Source organism: Pan troglodytes, chromosome 4 (genome assembly GCF_028858775.2).
Source record: "Pan troglodytes isolate AG18354 chromosome 4, NHGRI_mPanTro3-v2.0_pri, whole genome shotgun sequence".
Classification (NCBI taxonomy): domain Eukaryota; kingdom Metazoa; phylum Chordata; class Mammalia; order Primates; family Hominidae; genus Pan; species Pan troglodytes.
Genome location: NC_072402.2, coordinates 116,880,944 through 116,905,428, shown reverse-complemented (window position 1 = coordinate 116,905,428; position 24,485 = coordinate 116,880,944). Strand labels below are relative to the sequence as shown.

General features: G+C 36.0%; 1 protein-coding gene across 18 annotated transcripts in view; it reads right to left on the bottom strand.

Moving 5' to 3' along the window:
* DMXL1 (Dmx like 1) overlaps positions 1 to 24,485 on the bottom strand; it is a 191,492-nt gene that overhangs the window by 90,321 nt on the left and 76,686 nt on the right. For all 18 annotated transcript variants that reach the window (XR_010156981.1, XR_010156982.1, XR_010156983.1 and 15 more), the window contains 7 exons: positions 21,179 to 21,268; positions 20,468 to 20,573; positions 18,150 to 18,269; positions 17,636 to 17,857; positions 14,685 to 16,367; positions 13,062 to 13,169; positions 410 to 579 (listed from right to left, as the gene is read on the bottom strand). Coding sequence is in view for 15 of the 18 variants with exons in the window: in XM_063810591.1 (XP_063666661.1) it covers positions 410 to 579; positions 13,062 to 13,169; positions 14,685 to 16,367; positions 17,636 to 17,857; positions 18,150 to 18,269; positions 20,468 to 20,573; positions 21,179 to 21,268 (2,499 nt within the window). In the remaining 3 variants the exon portion in view is untranslated. The remainder of the gene's footprint in view (positions 1 to 409; positions 580 to 13,061; positions 13,170 to 14,684; positions 16,368 to 17,635; positions 17,858 to 18,149; positions 18,270 to 20,467; positions 20,574 to 21,178; positions 21,269 to 24,485) is intronic.

Genomic DNA, 24,485 nt, shown 5'->3' with positions numbered 1-24,485 from the left:
TAATAAAATTTTAAAAATATGTATATGAATAATATGTGCATGTATATATAAAATAATAACAAAAGTGACTTACAGTGGTGGCTTCAATGGATACAGAGAATAATAGGACTATTGCCTTTCATTACAAGTTCTTCTGTACTATTTTTAAATTTTTCTAAACATATATATTATTTTGTAAAAATCAGACATATACTACTAACAAGTTTGTCAATTAAAAACTTGGGAATTAGAATATACATTTTAAAACTAGATATTTTGAAACACGTTATAAATGAAATATAAAGACTATTCAAAAGCCTTTTGCTGCTTCAAAAACAAGAGGGAGTAATGGCAGAGAAGATATGAAATGCCATTTAAAGAAATGTCCAAAAAATATTAATTCACTTATACACCAAAATAAAACACTTACTTTTTCTATGCATTTGCGTAAGATGCGGGTATTCCGGACCCACCACCCCACACCCATAGCTCTTAGTTCAGACCAAGTGGGATCATCTTTCTGCATGGCTGGCAACATGTTCAGCAGTTCTTCTTCTGCTACTGAGTGAAATGCCCAAGCAAAATGACTTGTAGACAGGCCTGAAGAAATGTAAAAAATGATGTTTATAAGAATTATAAATATGCTTATATGATTATCAGAAATGTATGTTCCATATTTTCAATATAAATGTGTCAACTTTTATGAGACTCACAGTTTAAGATTGGAAATATGGGCTTTTTAAAGTTTTTCCTTCTTCAAATAACTATATCACTCCAATGAGCATATGTATGTTTTGCAAAAATAGCATTTTTTTGAAAGGAAAAGAAAAAATGCTTATGGCAAATTCCACTGTGCTGACGTATTTCTGATCCTTTTTAAAAAATGAGAAACACTTAAAGCATTATTTTATGTTGATATATTTCTGTCTTCAAAGCTGCTTTTCACCTTCGTTTGGTCAACATTTGTTTTGTGGATGTAATTCCATGGAATTAGTAAAAAAAAAAAAAAAAAAAAAAAAATCAAGCAAGCAGTTCAGGTTGATGAATTAGGAATAGCACTGCACAGACTCCAGAATCATAATGCATATGTTAAATTCCAGATCTAGCCGGGTGCGGTGGCTTACGCTGTAATCCCAGCACTTTGGGAGGCCTAGGTGGGTGGATCACTTGAGGTCAGAAGTTCGAGACCAGTCTGGCCAACATGGTGAAACCCTGTCTCACTTAAAAAACGTACAATTAGGCTGGGCGCGGTGGCTCATGCCTGTAATCCCAGCACTTTGGGAGGCCGAGGTGGGCGGATCACGAGGTCAGGAGATCGAGACCATCCTGGCTAACACGGTGAAACCCTATCTCTACTAAAAATACAAAAAATTAGCCGGGCATGGTAGTCCCAGCTACTCGATAGGCTGACGCAGGAGAATGGCGTGAACCCAGGAGGCAGAGCTTGCAGTGAGCCGAGATTGTGCCACTGCACTCCAGCCTGGGCAACAGAGTGAGACTCCATCTTCAAAACAAAACAAAACCATACAATTAGCCAGGCATGGTGGTATGTGCCTGTAATCCCAGCTACTCAAGAAGCTGAGGCAGAAAAATCACTTGAACTGGCGAGGTAGACATGGCAGTGAGGCAAGATCGTGCCACTGCACTCCAGCCTCGGCAACAGAGTAAGGCTCTGTCTCAAAAATGAAAATAAAAACAAAAAATAAATTCCAGCTCTATTGTTGACTATTAAGTTGGTACAAAAGTAATTGCAGGTGGTTTCTGCCATTAAAAAAGGCAAAAACTGCAATTGCTTTTGTACCAGCATAATATATTCATATAATCTTTGGATAAGTTACGTTGTCTCTTAATGCCTCAATCTCTCTGTATGTAAAAATGCAAATAATCATGGAACTATCTTATAACATAGTTTTGATAATTAAATAATACAGTTATAAAATTTAGAATAGAATCTGGCACACAGTAATTATTACTCCATATCACCATATTAATAAGATATTTGTATATTTATACAACATCATTTATGTCAGTAATTCTCTCAACCCAGTGGCCTACACATGTTTATTGCTCAGCTTCTGTTTTCACTTTTCATAATACATTTTGTTTAGCATTACTAGGTAAAGTAAATGATTAATTATAGCATGTGGCTTTGAAATATATGGCCTCAAATTTTTAACCTAAGCCAAGCAAGGAATCACCTCCCATGCCAAGCAATGTGAAATGCTTTCTATACGGAACACTTTGAAAATAAATGAAAGGTAAAAACAAAACAAAAAAACCCTACATTGTGAATGGACTGTTATTCTAAATCAAATTTTTGGATTCCTGTTATCTCTCCAGCAACTTCAATACATTTTCATAAATAATTAAAGAATCTGATTTAGACATCCGTAAGATGGCAGGAATAGAAGTTCCAGGTTTCATTCCTTGCTATGATTTGCATATTTATATCCCTTCAGATTTCATGTTGAAACTTAACCTGCAATGTAACAGCATTAACAGGCAGAGCCTTAAGGAGATAACTAGCCATTGCCCTCATGAATGGGATTAACATCCTTATAAAAGGGATCAAGAGACATAGGTAGTCCTTTTTACCAGTTCCATCATTTAAGGATGTAGCAAGAAGGTGTCAACTATGGAGCAGAGATCAAGCCCTTACCAGACACCAAATCTGCTGGTGTCTTGATCTTGGACTTCCCAGCCTGCAGAAATATGAAAAATAACTTCTTCCTATTTACAAATTACCCAGTCTAAGACATTTGTTATAGAAGCCCCAAAAGACAGACACTCCTGCACAAAGAGAGTTTAAGTAGCAACTAGCCACAGATTAGAAAATGCCATTTTACCCCCAAACTTGGGAATGAGCTGAGACACCTGCAAGGACCACAGAACCAAACAAAAACTGCAGTAGAAGGGTAAGAGTAACAGTCTCACTTTGAGCACATCACCTGTTCCCATCCCAGCTGATTTGCTTGCGGTACAACAAGAAAATTCCCTAGATCCACAGTTTGTACAGTGGGAAAAGAAAGCCACGGTCAGACATTGAGCTTCCCCAGTGTTCTAAAATGTTTCCCAGGAAGCTCACGCTGGTCTCACCTCAAGGGAAACAATGTGGGCAATGTCACAGCTAGATCATCTGGTGTTGGGTAGAAACAAAGAAAGGAGGTAGACCTTATAGCAACTAGCCTGCAGATGTTGGTGGTAGCTCTGTGTTCCTGCCAGTGGTAGCATCCAATTAGAGGTAACAGCCAATAGCCTATCCTACCTGCAAAGTCAAGCTGGTTGCTTCCAGAAGCATGGTAAAAAATTCAACCTGGCTTCAGTCCTTAAATGGCCAACCTCCACAACCAGCCTCAGAGCCCACCCCAAAGCCCCGCCCAGACTGGTAGACACCTACCTCAGCATATTTCAGCAAAGCTCAGGGGCTAGACCTGCCCAACCAGAGAGTTCAAACAGTGGCTTGGCTCAGCCTCAAACACCACTCCCAGGTCCTACCCAGGCAGGGAGACACCGATCACTGTGTATTTCCTTAGAAGACAGGCCTGCCCAACCTGGGAGGCCAAACAGGGGCTTGGCCCAGCCCCAGACCTCACACCAAGGTTCCGTTCAGGCAGGAGGGCAAGCTTCAAACACGCATTTCTATAAAACATAGCCTCTGAATCTGTCCATCTGGAGTAACAACTCTGCCTAACCTCGGGGCCAGCCCGCAACCCTGCCCAACTTCAGAACCCAAACGATAATACTTCCTGGCCAGAGAACACATCCTGTAACCCAGCCCAATTAGAGGCTATCGCAGTGCCCAGCCAGCAGGTCTGACTGACTGCAGAGACCAGCCAGTGGTCTTGACAGTGGTCTTGCCAGACAGCAGAACCTAGAGAGCAGCACCAACCTCAGAACCTAAAGGCAGGGGCCTAGCCACCTAGAGAACCCAACTGCAAGCCCTGCCTCCCTGGGGTAATTTCAGGCTGAACCACGCATAATCAGAGGCTAGGTTTAATAGTGAAGCTCTATCTTGGCCAGATAGCTTGCTCAAATGAGCAGACCCCAAAGCAAATACACGAGAATGGTGAAGAATCAGGGAATCATTATATCTCGAAACAAACTAATAAATTTCCAATAATGAACCCAAAGGAAACAGATCTATGAAATGACTGACGAATATTTGGAATAATCCACTTAAAAAGTTCAGTGAACTACCTGAATATATAGAGGAAAATTAAAATAAATTTATTCTTATTTAAATAAATCCTACTCAAATAGAAACCGAAATAGAATGGAGGTAGCTATACTTAGACAAAATAGACTTTAAGTCAAAAACTGTAAAAGGAGACAAAGAAGTATGTTACATAATGATAAAGGGGTCAATTCATCCAGAGGATGTTAATAATTATAAATATATATGTACTCAACATCAGAGGCACTTAGACTTCGAAAACAAATATTAAAGAAACTAAAGGGAGAGATAGATTACAATACAGTAATAATAGGGGGATTCAATATCCTACTTGCAACAAAGGACAGACCATCCAGACAGAATGTTTAGTCTCTTAGACCAAATGTACCTAAAAGACATGTACAGAACATTCTACCAAACAGCAAGAGAATATGCATTCTTTTTTGTGCACACAAAGAATATTCCCCAGAATAGATACTATGTTAGATTACAAAGCAAGTTTTAAAAAATTCAAGTGTATGTAAATCATATGAAGTATCTTTTCTGATCACAATAGTATGAAATGAGAAATAAATAACAGGAGAAATCTTGGAAAAGTCACCAATTTGTGGAAATTAAACAACATGCTCCTGAAAAAAACAATGAGTCAAAGAGGAAATCAAAAGAGAAATTAAAAATTATCTTGAGACAAACAAATACAAAAACAGAATATGCTAAAATTTATGGGATGCAGCAAAACCATTTCTAAGAGAGAAAATTACAGCATTCAGTGCCTCCCCCCATATATATATATATATATCTCTGTCAAATAAACAACCTACTATTATACATCAAGGAACAAAAAATAGAAGAAACTCAGCCCAAAGTTAGCAGAAGAAAGGAAATGAAAATCAGAGGAGAAATAAATAAAGTATAAACTAGAAAAATGACAGGGAAAAAAACCTGAACGCTTTCCAGTTTTCTGGAAAGATAAATATAATTGACAACTCCTTAGCAAGATTAAGAAAAAGAAGGGCCAGGCGCAGTGGCTCATGCCTGTAATCCCAGCACTTTAGAAGACGGAGGCAGGCAGATCACTTGAGATCAGGAGTTCGAGACCAGCCTGGCCAACATGGCAAAACCCTGTTTCTACTAAAAATACAAAAATTAGCTGGGTGTGGTGGAGCAAGCCTGTAATCCCAGCTACTTGAGAGATTGAGGCAGGAGAATCGCTTGGACCCAGGAGGCACAGGTTGCAGTGAGCTGCGAGGCGCCATGGCACTCCAGCCTGGGCGACAGAGCAAGACTCTATCTCAATAAATAAATAAACCAAAGACTAAAAATAAAATTAGAAGTTAACGAAGAGACACTACAACTGATACCACAAATAATCATAAGAGATTAATATGCAGATATATGCCAACAAATTGGATAACCCAGAAGAAATAGATAACTTCCTAGACACAGACAACCTGCCAGAACCGAAATATGAAAAAATAAAATATCTGAACAGATTGATGATGAGTAAGGACATAAATCAGTAATACAAAGTCTCCCATCAGGCCGGGCATGGCGTCTCACGCCTGTAACCCCAGCATTTTGGGAGGCCAAGGCAGGCAGATTACTTGAGGTCAGAAGTTCCAAACCAGCCTTGCCAACATGGTGAAACTCTGTCTCTACTAAAAATACCCCAGCTACTCAGGAGGCTGAAGTAGGAGAATCACCTGAAACCCGGAGGCAGAAGTTGCAGTGAGCCGAGATTGCACCACTGCACTCCAGCGTTGGGTGACAGAAGCGAGACTCTGTCTCAAAGAAAAAAAAAGTCTCCCATCAACCCATCAAAAGAAAAGCCTAGAATCTGATCGCATCACCGGTGAATTCTACTAAACATTTAAAGAAAAACTAACACCAATCCTTCTTGAACTCTTCCGAAGAACAGAAAGGAAAGAAAAGTTCCTCTTTTTATGAGACCAGGATTTCCCTTATGCCAATGCCAGGCAAAATGAATTAAAAAAAATTATAGGCCATTATCCCTGATAAATACAAATGTAAAACCCCCCACAAAATACTAGCAAACCAAATTAACAGCACAATAAAAGGATCACCCACTGTGATCAAGTAGGAATTATGCCATGGGTTCAAGATTAGCTCAACATGTGCAAATTAACTGATGTCATTCTGTTCATATTAACAAAATTAAGGACAAAACCATATGATCCTCTCAACTGATGCAAAAAAAGCATCTGATAAAATTCGACATCCTTTCATGACAAAAACTCTCACCAAATTAGGTGTAGAAGGAACGTTCCTCAACACAATAAAGGCCATAAATGACAAGCCCAGAGCTAAACATCATACCCAACAGTGACAATTTAAAAGCTTTTCCTCTAAGATCAGAAAGAGGACAAGGATGCACTCTCTCACAACTTCTACTCAATTATGATAGTACTAGAAGTCCCTCCCAGAGCATTTAGACAAGAGAAAGAAATAAAAAGGCATCCAAATAGGAAATAAAGAAATGAAAATGTCACTGTTTGCTAACAACACAATCTTACATACAGAAAACACAAAAGACTCCACCAAAGAAACAGTTAGAACTAATAAACAACTACATTAAACATGAACGATACAAAATTAAAATGCAAAAAGCAGTGGCATTTCCATACAGCATCAACAAATTATCTGATCTGATTTTAAAAATAAACAAAACAATCTCATTAATCATTGCTACTAAAAAAAAAAACAAAAAAAAACCTTAGAAATATATCGGCCAGGCCGGTGGCTCACATCTGTAATCCTAGCACTTTGGGAGGCCAGGGTGGGAGGATCGTTTGAGCTCAGGAGTTTAAGAAAAGCCTGGGCAACACAGCAAGACCCCATCTCATTAAAAACAAAAATTTAACCAAGGAGATAAAAGAGCTCTAAAATAAAAACTATAAAATATTGATGAAAGAAATTTGAAGACACAAATAAATGGTAAGATATTCAGTGTTCACAGATTGGAAAAATTAATTTGTTAAATTTTTAATTTGTTAAAATGTCCAAACTATCCAAAATGATCTACAGATTCAATGCAATCTCTATCAAAATACTGATGTCATTTTTCACAGAAATAGAAAAAAAAAACCCTAAAATTCATTAGGAATACCAAGAAACACCAAATACTCAAAGTAAACTTGAGATGAAAGAACAAACCTAGAGACATCACACTACCTGATTTCAAACTATATTACAAAGCTAGGGTAACCAAAATAGCATGATACTGGTGTAAAAACAGAAACACAGACCAATGGAACAGAATAGAAGGCGCAGAAATCAACCCATGCATTTATACTCAATTGATTTTTGTCAAACGTGCCAGGAACACACAATGGGAAAGGATAGTTTCTCCAAAAAATGGTGCTGGGAAAACTAGAAAACCACATGCAGAAGAATGAAATTGGACCATTATCTTACACCATATACAAAAATAGGTCAAAATGGATTAAATACTTAAACATAAGACCTGCATTGTAAAACTACTAGAGGAAAACACAGAGGGAAAACTACATGTCATCAGTCTGGGCAATGATTTTTTTGGATATCACACCAAAGGGACGGGCAACAAAAGCAAAAATGAACAAATGGGATGACATCAAACTGAAAATGTCTGCAGAGCAAAGAATACAATTAGCAGAGTGAAGAGAAAAGCAGTGGATTGGGAAATAATATCTGCAATCTGTATATCTGATAAGGAGTTAATATCCAAAATATATCAAGAACTCAAGTAACCCAATAGCAAGAAAACAACTCAATTAAAAAATGGGCATGCCAGGCACAAGTGGTGCACACCTGTAGTCCCAGCTATTTGAGAGGCTGAGGCAGGAGGATGGCTTGAGGCCAGGAGTTTGACTCCAGCCTGGGCAACAGAGTAAGACCCTCAACTCTTGGGGGAAAAAAAAAAAACCAGAGGGGATAAATGAACTGAACAGATATTTCTCAAATGAAGACATATGAATGTCCAACAGATAAATGAAAAAAGCGCTTGATATCTATAATCATCAGGAAAATGCAAATTAAAGCCATAATGAGATAACAACTCACACCTGCTAGAATGTTTATTATCAGAAAGAGAAAAAAACAAACAGTTTTCATAAAGAAGTGGCGAAACGGGGAGCCTGGTACACTGCTAATGGGAACATAAATTAGTACAGCCATTATGGAAGAGGGTATGAAGGTTCCTCAAATATCTAAAAATATTCTGGGACAATGTTTTATTAAAAGAGAAGAAAAGAAAAGAAATTTTAACTAAAAAAAAATAAGAAAAAATTTAAAAACAAAATTACCACATGATCCACCAATCCCACTTATGTGTATATAGTCAAAGGATGTGAAATCAGTATGTTGAAGAGATAGCTGCACTCCAATGTTAAGTGAAGTTTTATTCACAATAGTTATCAATTCAACCTAAGTATCCATCAATAAATTAATAAAGAAAATGTCGTATATATAGGCAGACCTTGGAGATACCATGGGTTCGATTTCAGACCACCACAATAAAGCAAATATTGCAATAAAATGAGTAACACAATTTTTTGTTTCCCAGTGCATATACAAGTTATGGTTACATCATACTGTGGTCTATTAACTGTGCAATAGCGTTATGTCTAAAATGAGTGTACATACCTTAATTAAAAAATACATCATTGCTAAAACATAACAATCACCTGAGCCTTAAGCAAGTCATAATTTTTGCTGATGGAGAATCTTGCCTTGATGTTACCAGCTGCTGACTGATCAAGGTAGAGGTTACTGAAGGCTGGGATGGCTATAGCAATTTCTTAAAATAAGGCAACAATGAAGTGTGCCACATAGATGGACTCTTCCTTTTATGTAAGATTTCTCTATACCATGTAATTCTATTTGATAGAATTTAGAACTTCTTTCAAAATTGGAGTCAGTCCTCTCAAACCCTGCCAATGCTCTATCAACTAAGTTTACAGGCTATTCTAAATCCTTTGTTGTCATTTCAACCATGTTCACTGCATCTTCACCAGGAATAGATTCCACCTTAAGAAACCACATTCATTGCTCATCCTTTAAGAAGCAACTCCTCATCTGCTGAAGTTTTTTTTTGTTTGTTTGTTTGTTTTTGAGACAGGGTCTCCTCCTGTTGCCCAGGCTGGAGTGCAGTGGTGTGATCATAGCTCGTTGCAGTCTTGACCTCCTGGACTCAAGTGATATTCCTATTCAGCTCCCTGAATAGCTAGGACTACAGGCACATAACACCAAACCTACCTAAATTTTTTTCAGAGATGGGATCTATGTTGCCCAGGCTGATCCTAAACTCCTGGCCTTAAGCGATCCTCCCACCTCAATATCCCAAAGTGTTGAGATTACAGGGATGAGCCATCGTGCCTGGCTCTGCTGAAGTTTTACCCTGAGATTGCAGCAATTCAGTCACATATTCAGGTTCTACTTTTAATTCTAGTTCCCCTGCTATTTCTACCATATCTGCAATTACTTCCTCTACTGAAGTCTTGAACCTCTCAAAGTCATCTGTGAAGGCTGGAATCAACTTCTTCCAAACTCTTGTTAATGTTGATATTTTGACCTCCTCCCATGAATTACACATGTCCCCAATGGCATCTAGAATGGTGAAGCCTTTCCAGTGGTTTTCAATTTACTTTGTCCAGATCCATCAGAGGAATAATTATCTATAGCAGCTATAGCCTTATGAAATGTATTTCTTAAATGATAAGACTTAAAAGTTGGAAGCATTCTTTGATTCATGGACTGCAAAATGAATGTTGTGTTAGCAGGCATAAAAACTATATTAATCTCCTTGTACACCTGCATCAGAGCTCTTGCGTGAACAGGTCACTGTCAATAACAGCAATATTTCGAAAGGAAATCTTTCTTCTCAACAGAAGGTCTCAATAGTAGGCTGCAAATATTCAGTAAATTATGCTATAAACAGAGGTGCTGCCATTGGGCTTTGCTGTTCCATGTGTAGAGCGCAGGCAGAATAGGTTTCACATAATTCTTAAACACTCTAGGATTTTCAGAATGGTAAATGGGCACTGGCTTCAACTTAGTTACCAGCTGCATTAGCCCCTAACAAGAGTCAGTCTGTTCTTTGAAGCCAGGCACTGACTGCTCTCTAACTATGAAAGTCCTAGATGGCATCTTCTTCCAACAGAAGGCTGTTCCATGTACTTTAAAAATCTGTCCTTTTGTGTAGCCACCTTCATCCATTATCTTAGCTAGATCTTCTGGAAAACATGCTGAAGCAAGTGCTGAATGACGTAGAAGCTTCAGCATGTTATCCATAAGACCTAGCTTCACCTTGTACTTGTAGTTTACGGAGAAGGCTTCTTTCCTTAAACCTCATGGACCAACCTCTGCTAGCTTCAAACTTTAATTGTGCAGCTTCCTCACTTCTCTCAGCTTTCATGAAATTAAGACGAGTTACAGCCTTGTTCTGGATTAGGCTTTGGCATAAGAGAATCTTGTGGCTAGTTCGATCCATCTAGACCACTCAAACTTTCTCCACATAAGCAATAAGGCTACCTTGCTTTCTTATCATTTATGTGTTCAATGGAGAACGTTTAGTTTCCTTTGGACCTTGTCCTTTGCATTTACAATTTGGTAAACTGTTTGGCACAAGAGGCTTGGCTTTCAGCCTATCTCGGCTTTCAACATGCCTTCCTTACTAAGCTTAGTCATTTCTAGCTTTTGATTTAAAGGGAGAGATATGCAGCTCTTCCTTTCACTTGAACACTTAGAAGACATTGTAGGGTTGTTAAACTGTCCTAATTTCTATATTGTTATGTCTCAGTGATTAGGGAGGTCTGAGCAGAGGGAGAAATACAGGGGAATGGCTGATCAGTGTTGTAGCCACAGTACACACAACATTTATTGATTAAATTCATTGTCCTACATAGGCGCAGTTCATGGCACTCCAAAACCATTATAATAGTAACAAAGATCACTGATCACAGATGACAGAAAAAGTTTGAAATATTGTGAGAATTACCAAAATGAGACACAGAGACATGAAGTGAACACATGCTGTTGGAAAAACGGTGCTGACAGACTTGCTCAACAAACGGTTGCCACAAAGCTTCAATTTGTAAAAACTGCTGTATTTGCAAAATGCAACCTAGCAGAACACAATAAAAAGGAGTATGCCTGTATATACACTGGAGTACCAGTCAGCCTTAAAAAACGAAATCTTGTCATTTGCAACAACATGGATGAACCTGGAGAACATTACAGTAAGTGAAATAAGCCAGTCATAGACAAATATTGCATGATCTCACTTATCTGTGGAATCGAATACAATTGAAATCAAAGAAACAGAGAATAAACGGTATTTGCCCAAGGCTGGGGACAGGATGAGAAGGGAGACATTGGTCAAAGGGTAAAAAGTTTCAGTTAGGAGGAATACATTTTTGATATCTACTGCACAGCATTGTAGCTACCTTTAATAATAGTGTATTGTATATTTCGATATTGCTAAGAGAGTACATTTCAAATATTCTTACCACAAATATTTTACATATCTGAGGTGATGGATATGTTTAATTTGACTTAATCATTCCACTTTGTATACATATATCAGAACATTACTTTGTACCCTATAAATACATACAATTTTAATGTGCTAAATTACAATCTAAAAATTTTAAAGAGAATCTGGCCTGGCAAGGTGGCTCACGCCCATAATGCCCAGCACTTTGGGAGGCCGAGGCAGGTGGATTGCTTGAGGTCAGGAGTTCAAGACTAGCCTGGCCAATATGGTGAAACCCCATCTCTATTAAAAATACAAAAATTAGCCAGGCGTGGTGGTGTGCGCCTGTAGTCCCAGGTATTTGGGAGGCTGAGGCAGGAGAATCAGTTGAAACCAGGAAATGGAGGTTGCAGTGTGCGGAAATCACACCACTGTACTCCAGCCTGGGTGACAGAGCAAGACTCTATCTCAAAAAAGCAAAAAAAAAAAAAAAAACTAAAAAGAATTTGATTTAGAATTTTCAACTTTACTTTTTTCAAAGCTATATGCAAAATGAGAAAAAGAAAATAGAGAGAGAAACAAAGAGACAGAGACATAAGGTACGAGCAAGAGACTGAGACCAAGGAGCAGAGGCTAAAAGGCTAAACTGCAAAGTCCCAATAACACTTTTTAAACCTATAGTTCCAATAATGCTGAAAGTTAGCTCTATTTCTTGAACTTCCCGGGAGATGAGCCAAAAAACATGCTGTTTTGTCTAAGTGAACTTAAGTGAGATTTCTCTTACTTTGAACTCTCTAAGACAATGTTATTTTCTGGTACCTACAATAATCGTTTAATAAGAATCTATTACGTTATGCTAAGACAGTTCAAAGTCTAAGATAGTTCAAAGCAAGAGAACTAACAGTATCTGAAATACAGCACTAAATATAGAATACATGAAATATACTAAACTAATATCTGAAATACATATTTTATCAGTAGTTTTAAGTGTGGGTAAATTTACACTTTCAATATTCTGTACTCTGTGAAATATTTAAAATTTGAGAATGTATTATAACACAAATGTCATTCAATGTTTGGTGGAAAAACTGAATTTAGATAAATGTCAAAGAAAAGGAGAGAAAAGACAATCTAAAGAAGAAATTAAAGAAAATGAAACAATACTAATTTGCCTTGAACATATCATGCATTTAAAAACATAACACAGAACATCTCCAGTATGTTTCTTCATTAACTCCTTTTGCCTACGACTAAAAATTCCAATGTTTTAAGCAAAGATTATGACAAAATAAACATTTTAACAAATAAAGGAAACTTAAAATGTGTTAAATATGTCATCATTATCATTTTTGGGTAAAAACAAGTTTAAAAACTCCCAAGTCTCTCATTTTCTACTCGCTTTATTTCCCTTTAATAGATTACTATCAAAATCACCTTGGTGAAGGAGTTGAGCTCGATAGGCTGGAAGGGAAGTTGTAAGAAAGGTATGGAGTCGAACAGCCAAAAGAAATTTTAACCCACATTCATCAAGAGTTTCTCCACCTGCAATGGGAGAAAGGGGAAGCAATGTATTAAAAAAAAAAAATTGTAAGCAAAAGAACACCCAATATAGGCATATAACATTCTTAACCTGACCAAGAAAAAAGTTATCAGTGTAAAATATTTTCTAACATTTATCTTTTTCTACAGAATTTTACATTACAGAAAAAATAGTATAAACAATTGGAAAAATAATAAAGAAGAGAATAAAGAGAATCTGATACTCTTTATAAACTGACCTCTTCTGACTGAAATCTTATTTAAATTAAAATGTGACTGATTTTTGAACAGTTTAACCTTTTCTGTGGCACATGTACAGTATTATCTTTAACCAATACAGTTTGTTCGAATCATACATCCACCCCAATAATCTGCTGTTAACACTGGGAGAAATAGTTCTATGGTGGGAGGGCCTGATATTTTTTCCTTGAAGCAAAAACTAAAAACATAAAACACCTATAACATATTCACATCAAAAATAGTATCTACTAGTAATATCTCTAAAAGTGTCAAGATTCATAACCAACTTAATTTTTCTTAAATTTAAATTTTGTTATTATATTAAATTTACCCTATATTTTCCTTTCAAGTTTCATTCAAAGGGATACTGACGTATATATGGTCTACAAGGCTCAATTTGTTCATTTCAGAACTTACTTGAGATTTTATGGGAAACTGTTCATAACTCGGCAGTATTTTTTTTTTAAATGCTCTCTGGGTGAGGAAAAGACCTAATTACATTATGCTTTTCTAGGTAGGAGCATATATTAAGGCTAACTTTAAAAAAACTCAATGTTTTAAAAACCAAATTATAATTGTTAATAGTGGATTATTACAAAATGAGGGAAAAAAACCCAGAAACCACCTTTTATTTTTAGGTACCTAAAATAATTGTTTAATAAGAAACTGTTAAATTTTGCTAAACTCAGAAAGATTCAGTTGGATCTTTTATACTATTGAGCAGAAAATTAGTAAAAATGAACGGCATAACGAGTCTTTGTGCACTTGCTCATAGTACTATGATTTACAGGATAAATAGTGCATATTAAGAGTTTGCTGTTTATGATACTCTCGGGGGGAAAAAAAGTTAAAACTGCTGTGAAGGTAGCAAAGATGTTTCCAAAAAAAACCTTCATGGTATTTTTTTTTAAGAGACAGGGTCTTGCTCTATTGTCCAGGCTGTAGTGCAGTGGCACAATCAGTTCACTGCCAGCTCAACCTCCTGGGCTCAAGCATCATCCCACCTCAGCCTCCTGAGTAGCTAAGACTATAGGCATGAGGCACCATATCTGGCTAATTTTTTTTTGTTTTCATAGAGATGGGGGTCTCAACTATGTTGCCCAGACTGGTCTTAAACTCCTGGGTTCAAGTGATCCTCCTGCCTCAGCCTCCCAAAGAGCTGAATTTACAGGCATAAGCCCCTGTGCCTAGCCAATGGCATCATTTTAATAAAAATTATTTAAAATTATTTTCTGTGAAAATAAGTAAAAATGTTATCAGTACGGAGTTTAGTTTTACCTTGGCTTCTGTCTCGGCTTTCTCCAATATCAGTGCTTGTAGTTGCAATTGTATCTGCTAAGGCCATCAAAGACATCTGCTCCATCCGGCTGAGTCCTGGTAAACTAGAATGAAGTAAGTGGCCAGAAAGAACCTGAGCATGCTCAGGTCCAAAGTAAGTCGGACTGTACTGTGAAAGGTCAATAACTCTAGGCTTTGTATTTTCTTCATCTGTCTCTAACATATGAGTATCAGTCATTAGAAGTTGAGTCTGAAAAAGCTCATCATAACTTTCTTTTGATAATTGGTTTGATTTACTTAAGGTACTCTCATTACTAGATTTCTCCAAAGATGAGTAACAGCTATCATCATCTGCTGCAAGTAAGGCATATAAAGGAAGTGGAGGAACAGAATCTATTTCTGTGTAATCTGTATTTTCAGCCTTGTTGAATGCCTGGGGGTCTCTGGTAGTGCTTCCACTAGCACTGATTGTGAGAGACCTAAGGCGGCGTTCATGATTAGATTCAGCTTCATTCAGAGCCACAACTTCCCCAGCAATGCACTTAACAAGATGGGACAAGATGGCCTTGGCTCTCCGAACTTTACCAAGATCCATGAGTTCCAAAAGCTGCAAGGGATGATACTGAGGTAGAGTCGGGGAAAGTACATGAGCTGCTTCAAAAAGACCTGAATCTTCCATATCCACTGAAGGATCGAATGCAGTTTTCTTTCCACAGATTTTCTGTGCAAGACTGGTCATGGATCGAGTCAGAGTTTTCTTTGGAGGATGTAACCCAGAACTGGAGTTACTCTGTTTTATTAAACTTGTTATAGATGGAGTGCTCCCACTGTACGAATCTGTTATAACAGGTTCTTGTTTAGAAGATGGCTGCCATTGGGAATACACATGCATTTCACAGTCCATTCCTACCACAAGGATGCCATCCCGGACCCACGATAAAGAAACAGGAAAAGGTGGGGAGCCATCTACAGAAGAAACTAGGTCCACACTTCGTAATAGTACAAATTTAGAAAGGGGCACAACTTTGGTACTCTCCCAGAGAGGAAACACCAGGGTTTCCTTACCAGTTTGGTCTTGTACCTTGCCAGCCAGGGGTCCATACATAAAAAGTTTTGATCCAATTCCTACAGTCAGGATATGAGAACCGTCTTCTCTAGACATCCAATCTAAGTGAACTAAATGCTTTGTGTTTGATGTGATATTCTCTTTACTAGATAAATACATGTCTTGCTTATTATAGGCCACTAAATTGCTATCAACACTAATGCCAGAATCCAATACTGTGCTTAACTCATCTAAATGAATTGTCTGTTCAAGGACCCAACATGAACCTCCTGTTGACTCACATTCAAAAATACTTACATGCATCACAAAGTCCTGGGAAGATCTACTATTAGATGCAGGCTGCTTATAAGCTACTGCTAAACGATTTGTATGTGCACAGCTAACTTCTACAGGCCTACCAGGTACAGTTATACTACTATTGCTCTGAAGTCCATCTTCAATAAGTAATGGCCATTCTTCCCAAATGTATGCAAGATCAATTTTTCCATTCTTTGATGTGGCAGATTCTCCATCTGTTACTCTGCATCTCCAGAATCTTACTTTCTCATCTGAACATGAAGTTGCCAATAAATAAGGAGCACTGCATGCAGGATATATAGAAGATGAACTCAGATGTCCTAAAATAAAAATAATCCGTTAACAAAATGTCAAATTTGGTTAAATACTTCTGTTTTTATGTACTTACGATTTTAGTCTTTTGTATTAACTACTATAAATATGAACAAAATCAAAGGGGCATCTTGGCTGTATGTTTTTTAAACTGCATAATAGACAGCCTATATTTATTTAAGTTAAAAAGGGGCAGCAAGAATAGTAAGAAAGAGGCTTTTAATGACATCAGAAAGGTATATAAAAAGAAAGTATCACCAAAACCTAGAGTTGAAAGGGAACTCTGAGATAATTTACTTCAATTCTTGAAGGTTAAACATCTTGGGCCTAAATCAAACAACTCAGGCATAGGCAGAATTTAATTCTAGTTAATCCAGAATTTGTTTCACAGCTCTTTGCTAGTTTTATACATTATAAATCTAATTTTAAAGGTATCAATGTATTTTTTTAAATTTGTCAACACTCACTGGCTCCTTCTCTTTCACATTTTTCAATATAAATGTGAATGGCCTATGTTTACTTAAGTACTGAATGGTCACTTTACAGGGCCCTTCATGATTGAGGTATATTTGCCATAACAAATGCTGAGAAGATTCCTAACTACAACTTAACATTTGCTTAGACTTAAAGTAATCATGCACTATTAGTTTCCTAAAACAGAAGCCTTGATTTGTATTTTTGATTAGTATTCTTGATGCTCCAGAACAGTGGTTCTTGACCTTTTGCATGCATAAGAATCACTTTAAAGGTTTGTAAGTCCAGGCCACTGGGCCCCATCCCAGAGTTTGAGATTCAGTAACCCTGGGTGGCCCAAGAAATGGAGTGGCCAATTTCTAACAAGTTTCCAGGACGCTGATGCTGCTGGCCTGGGGACACTTTGAAAACCACTGCTGTAGAATAAGGATAATAAATATATAGCAGAAACCACGCAATCAGAATCATGGCTCCAGGCAGCTATTGCCAATACCATCAAAGTCTGCAAATAAAGTACAACTTAGTTACCATCTCCGCTCTAGAAACTGTCCCTTTGTCTTCCCAAAAAGACAAAGAAAATTTGTTTTAGAAATCAATATTTAAGACTAGAACTGGCTGATAAATGTCAGAGTAATCTGAAAACATAATGAGAACTATAAGTCTTCAATTTAGGGTACTTGAATATATTATTTCCATTTCTAGTTTTGTGTGGATTTAAGAGGTAGTTGCAGCACCTATTTTTAAATACCTGGTAAATACTCATGTGTTACAAAATTAGTCTCTTTTCATAAAATTTACAAACCTGCTGATGGCTTAATACTTATTATCTCAACTCCTTCTGGTAAATGCAATTCTTGGCTATAAACCATTTCTGAAAACAGAGTCAACCTGCTGGTACTCTGGAGATTTGCTCTGCAAGCCTGATACTTTTGTGAAAAAGGAGATAGGATCTTCTCTGGAGAAGAAGAATAATGTTCTTCTGGCTGCCAAGCTGCTTCAGATAATTTTGTATCTACTTTTTCATCTACAAAACATAAGAAAAGAACCAAAAACTGAGGCAGGGGAACCCTATAAATATTACGATTGCTACATTTTACAATCCAAAACTGCCTTGTAAAAGATAAAATAGTAAACATATTAATATCATTCTTCACAGAAAGAAAATAAGAAAAGCTTTTTGAATTAATTGAATAATCTACAGTTAACACCATTTAATGAGAATGGCTTTAAGAAATATGTCCCAAATTATCTAATTTTGTGTAATTTGTTAACTTACACCTATTAAAGTTACACAAACACACACACAAAAGACTCACCTAATGAGACAGGAATTGACTTTAGATGTAAATTCCACATGTGTAACAGTGAACGGTTGTCTTGAGTGCATTCTATTACAATTAGGTAGAACTTCTCAGAAAATCCATTAGGTGAGCTGCCTGTTGGTATTAATGATATTTTTCACTGTTACTATGTGTAAAAGAGACAACTTGCTAAACATGCCAAGTTAAAATAATTGGACTTTAAAAAAAGAAAATTAAAAACTTTTACCTAAGGCTTCAAACACAAGTGGTATTATAAAATATATTCAAATCCTTTACCACATGAATTTGTATTAACTTAAAATTTTTACAATAATATGTATGCTATTTCGTGTTTGAATTGATAGGTTTACAGTCATCATCATCAAATTGTTCACAAAGATTAAACCATAAGAAGTAGGAAATTTCTAAACAGATAGGAACTATGTAATATATACTTCAACTCAACATATCATGATGAAATGGTGGTGCCAAACATTTTTCAAATGAATAAGTTCTATAATGGATGACTTCATGATATTTATCCAATGGCCAAACTATAAGTTTTCATTATAAAACATATCATTCAAGAAAATTTGTCTTCGCCCAAATTGCATAGTTTACACAGCACACGAGTTGCTCAAAATAAACATATCTTTTTAAAATACATCAGAAAAATCAATGATTTATTATTGCCTGAAAAACCTTTTTAACAATAGATTTTAATCCAAGTTTTCTTCATTATAATCTATTATTCACTATGTGCACAATTAGGTAAACGAAAATTACATTAAAAAGACAAAATAAATCGTAGAACATGTAAAACATGAGAAAGCAGGTATTATTAGAGCACAAAGACTTTGCCCTTTTATAAATTTGCATAGCAAAAAAATTAAAAAAGGTAACCATAAATGTTTTAAATCATCTTGTATTGAGAGACTAAATGAAAAGGTAACTTTGGTAATGTATCCTAAGTTAGGCATCCAAAATACAGAAATTAAGAGAAAAGGATAAAGATTATAACAAAAGTAAACAGAATAGAAATCAATCCTAGTTTTGATAATTTCACTAACAACAAAAAATGCTCCAATAATGAAAATATTTGTAAAACATTTTTCTTCTTCATAATAGAGCAAAAGATATGAAACCATAACTCCTTAGGTATTTTCTAGGAAACTCTAATAATGAACATAATAGTTTTTGGGTAAAAGTAAAAATTTCCTGAATATTTTAAGAAAAATCTTAGCCTTAAAGAGAATTAAAATACATTAAAAATTGAAGAATCCGAAAAAAGCAAATGCTAGAATACAAGAAGAACACAGAAAAACTCAACCTTATTATGCAAAGGAGAGTAACTTCTTTTAAAAGTTTTAAAGAGACTTAAATTGTTAACAATATTAACATGTTCATTAATATTTTAATATGAAAAGGATAGTTTTGCTTATACAATAAATAATCTTATCTCTTACGCCTGATATCTTTAATCCCCATTTTTAGCATACTTCCAACATGTTCAGAGTTTTAAAAAACACATAAAGTGTATTTGCACAGCTCGTTAACTCAGAGAAAACTGATAGAAGACTAAAAGCAATGGTAAGAAATTAGATGTCAACATAAAAGTGCAGAACTCTAAGGAGTACTTCTCATAAAAGAAAAATGGAAAAGGTGGCAGAAAGACATGATGTAAAAGAGAAGAAAAAAGTCTGAACAAATGGAGAAGATATTTAACATATGAATCTTGATAACTTCTTTGTGCAACAGGCACATACTGTATAATTGATTTATAAGATTGTGATATTCAAGAATGCCATTTTTGAGTTTGGTTTGGCTCTGTAATTGCAAGTGATGACCAAGAGACTGTAGCTTTATTTTACTCAGTGTGCCTTCATGTAAAGTGTTGATGAGAGGAGTTTAACATTTTAAAAACTTTTATTATAAAAGCATTAATTAAGACAGTTTTTAAATTAAGGACCTTCTAGCTTGAAGTTTTAAGCTACTTCTTTAAATTATAAATTTTCAAAAGGCAGGAGGTCCGTAATATCCAAATGGATGGGTAGGACCCCATCCATGCAAAAAGCTCTCATATGTTAATAATAAAGCATTTCTATTATGCAGTTTAAAAAACATACAACCAAGATGCCCCTTTAATTTTGTTCGTATTTATTACCTGGTTAAGAATAAAAAGATACTCATATTTACGATAAATATTTAATAAACAAACCTACCCCAATTTTTACTTCAAATAGACAATGTAAAGCATTTTACCAATTCATCTTTATTACCTGCCTAACATACTGTACATAGTATTTCTCATTCCATAAACAATTCTTCCTTACCTGCATTAGATAAAATGCTGTCTTTGCCAAGGCTTTTCTTCTTCTCAAGGTTATTCAAAATGAAGTCTTCTTGAAAAACATGAAGCAGTTGGGTTTTTCTGCCATGCTGAATATAAATAAATATCAACGTAAGTTGACCTATGTGTTATTTACCTAATGCTAAATAGCCAGAAAAATAATACTTCATAATGAGATATTTAAAGGCAGAATAAGAAGTCAAAAGTTCAGCAGAACGTAAGTGTATGGCACCTCCATTAGATTAAACAGATGAATATAAAAATTTAGGTCAAGATGATTTGCTTTCATTACAATGAGTCTTTATAAGTAAGAAATAATATCCACCAATGTTTTTTATTTAGCCACACATTGGAACCTAGTTTTCTTTTCAGTGATTTTCAATAACCATGGATGAGGAACCTAACACCACTTTATTAAATCTAATGGTAATATGATAATATTTATAATATGTTTGAGTCAAAGTTTCAAAATTTATTTGGCTGTGAATATAGTAATGAGGATAATTTGTTTTCTAGTTTGAAGTCTAGGAAGTACAATATACAATAATATGTTATCTATTATGTGATGAGTTAATTACTGAATCTACCTGTAAATATACAGCAAATTTTCAAATTACATTAATATATAGATTTTATGCAAAATGCTTTCATAAACTTTTTTTTAATATACCTCCCCCCCAAAATTAATACTTACAAGTTTGGTAATGGGATCTAATGCAATAATGCATCCTGGCCTGGCTGTTGATTGTTGACTGACGATGTTAAAGACTTCACCAACATATTTCTGTTTTTTTTAAAAAAATTTACAATTTACTAAACAATTCATATGCAAATAAGAGTAAATAACAAAATTTCAGGCATAACAGATAAATAACAATAAAATTCAAGTGGGCCTAAATATAGTCCCTTTCAACTATAAAAATTCTAGGTCTTTAGTCTTTATAGGAATTAACAAACGAATGAAAAAGCATTACAGCTCAGTTGGTACAGAGAAAAATAAAAGTAATGCTTGATAACTGTTAAGGAAAAAAATTACATCCATAAATGTGAAAAATTGACTTCAATCTCCTAGAAATGTTCTAATAATTAGTGCTTTTTAAACATTAATTTTGAGATAGGAAGGATAGAGCTAAAGAAACAAGATTACATACTATTCAAATATGCTGATCTCTTGAGCCATTCATGTCCTGACTGCTTTAGTCAAGGTCACACTGCTAAATTCAGTGGTCTATTTTCAAATCTTTATCAGACTTCCTTTATCAGCAGTATCTGATCTTGGTAATCATTCCTTCTTCCTCCTTGAAATATTTTTTTTCTTTTGCCTTCCATTATATACCACATTCACCCTTGTATTTCCACCCTACTTTTAACAGAGCATTCCAGCATTCAATCTTTAATTTTTTTTAACTTTCATTGTAGGTTTGGGAGTACGTGTGCTAAACTCATGTCACAGGGCTTTGTTGTACAGATTATTTCATCATCCAGGTACTAAGCCTAGTACCCGAGAGTTATTTTTTCTGGTCCTCTCCCTCCTCCCAACTTCCAACATGAAGAAGTCCCCAGTGTCTGTTTTTCCATTCTTTGGGTTCATGAGTTCTCATTATTTAGCTCCCACTTGCAAGTGAGAACATGCAGTATCTGGTTTTCTATTCCTGTTAGTTTGCTAAGGATAATGGCCTCCTTAAAGAATGGCCTCCATAAAGAAGTTGCTTTATGAATGCCAGCTCCACCCATGTTCCTGCAAATTACATCATTTCATTCTTTTTTATGGCTGCACAGTATTCCATCGTGTGTATGTACCACATTTTCTTAATCCAATCTGTCACTCATGGGCATTTGGATTGATTCTATGTCTTTGCTATTGTGAATAGTGCTGCAATGAACATTTGCCTGCATGTGCCCTCACCACAGAATGATTTATACTCCTCTAGGTACATAGCCAGTAATGGGATTGCTGGGTCGAAAGGCAGTTCTGTTTTTAGCTCTTTGAGGAATCACAGTACTGCTTTCCACAACGGTTGAATTAATTTACACTCCCATCAACACTGTGTAAGTGTTCCCTTTTCACTGCAACCTCATCAGCATCTTTTTTTTTTTTTTTTTTTTTTTTTACTTTTTAATAATAGCCATTCTGACTGGTGTGAGATGGTGCCACATTGCGGTTTTTATCTGCATTTCTCTAATGATCAGTGATGGAGCTTTTTATCATGTTTGTTGCCACACGTATGTCTTCTTTAGAAAAGTGCTCATGTCCTTTACTCACTTTTTGATGGAGCTGTTTTTCTCTTGTAAATTTAAGTTCCTTACAGATGTTGGATATTCAGACCTTTCTCAGATGCATAGTTTGCAAATATTTTCTCCTATTCTGTAGGTTGTCTATTTACTCTGTTATGATTGCTTTTGATGTCTTTGTCATGAAATCACTGCCCATTCCTATGTCCAGAATGGCATCGCCTGGATTGTCTTCCAGGGTTTTTAGAGTTTTAGGTTTTACATTTAAGTCTTTAATCCATTTTGAGTTGATTTCTGTATATGATGTAAGGAAGGGATCCAGTTTCAATTTTCTACATATGGCTAGCCAATTCTGCCAGCACCATTTATTAATGGAATCCTTTCCCCATTGCTTGTTTTTGTCAGGTTTGTCAAAGATCAGACAGTTGTAGGTGTGTGGTCTTATATCTGGATTCTCTATTGTGTTCCATTGGTCAATGTGCCTGTTTTTGTACCACTACTATGCTGTTTTGGTTACTGTATCCCTGTAGTATAGTTTGAAGTCGGGTAACATGATACCTCAAAGCTCTGTTTTTTTTTTTACGATTGCCTTGGCTACACAGCCTCTTATTTTGGTTCCATATGACTTTTAAAATAGGTTTCTCTAGTTCTGTGAACAATGTTGTTGGTAGTTTGATAGGAACAGCATTGAATCTGTAAATTTTTGGGCCATACTTTGGGCAGTATGGCCATTTTAATGATATTGATTCTTTCTATCCATCAACATAGGATGTTTTTCCCATGTGTTTGTGTCTTCTCTGATTTATCTGAGCAATGTTTTGTAATTCTCATTGTAGAGATCTTCCACCCCCCTGGATAGCTGTATTCCTAGGTATTTTATTCTTTTTGTGGCAGTTGGTAATGGGACTGTCTTCCTGAATTGGTTCTCAGCTTAGCTGTTGTTGGTGTATAGGAATGCTAGTCATTTCTTGTACATTGATTTTTGTATCCTGAAACTTTACTGAAGCTGTTTATCAGATCTAGGAGCTTTTGGGCCAAGACATAGGGTTACCTAGATATAGAAACACGTCATGTACAAACAGTGATAGTTTTACTTCCTCTCTTCCTATTTAGATGCCTTTTATTCCTCTTTCCTGATTGCTGTGGCCAGCACTTCCAATAATATGCTGAATAGGAGTGGCAAGACAGGGCATCCTTTCCTTGTGTCAGTTTTCAGGGGGAATGCTTCCAGCTTTTGCCCATTCAGTATGATGTTGGCTGAGAGTCTGTCAAAGATAGCTCTTATTGTTCTGAGGTATGTTCCTTCAACACCTAGTTTATTCAGAGTTTTTAACTGAAGGAATGTTGAATTTTATCAAAAACCTTTTCTGCGTCTATCGAAAAAATTATGTGTTTTTTGTCTTCAGTTCTCCTTATGTGATAAATCACATTTAATTTTAATATGTTGAACAAAACTTGCATCCCGGGAATTAAGCCTACTTGATCACTGTGAACTAGCTTTTTAATGTGCTGCTGGATTTGGCTTGCCAGTATTTTGTCAAGGATTTTTGCATTGATATTCATAGAGGATATTGGGCTAAAGTCTTCTTTTTGTGTGTGTGTGTCTGCCAGGTTTTGGTATCAGGATAATGCTGGCCTCAAAAAATTAGCTGGGGAGGAGTCCCTCCTCCTCAATTTTTTGGAATAGTTTCAGTAGGAATGGTACCAGCTCTTCTTTGTGCATCTGGTGTAATTCAGCTATGAATCCCTCAGATCCTGGGTTTTTCGGT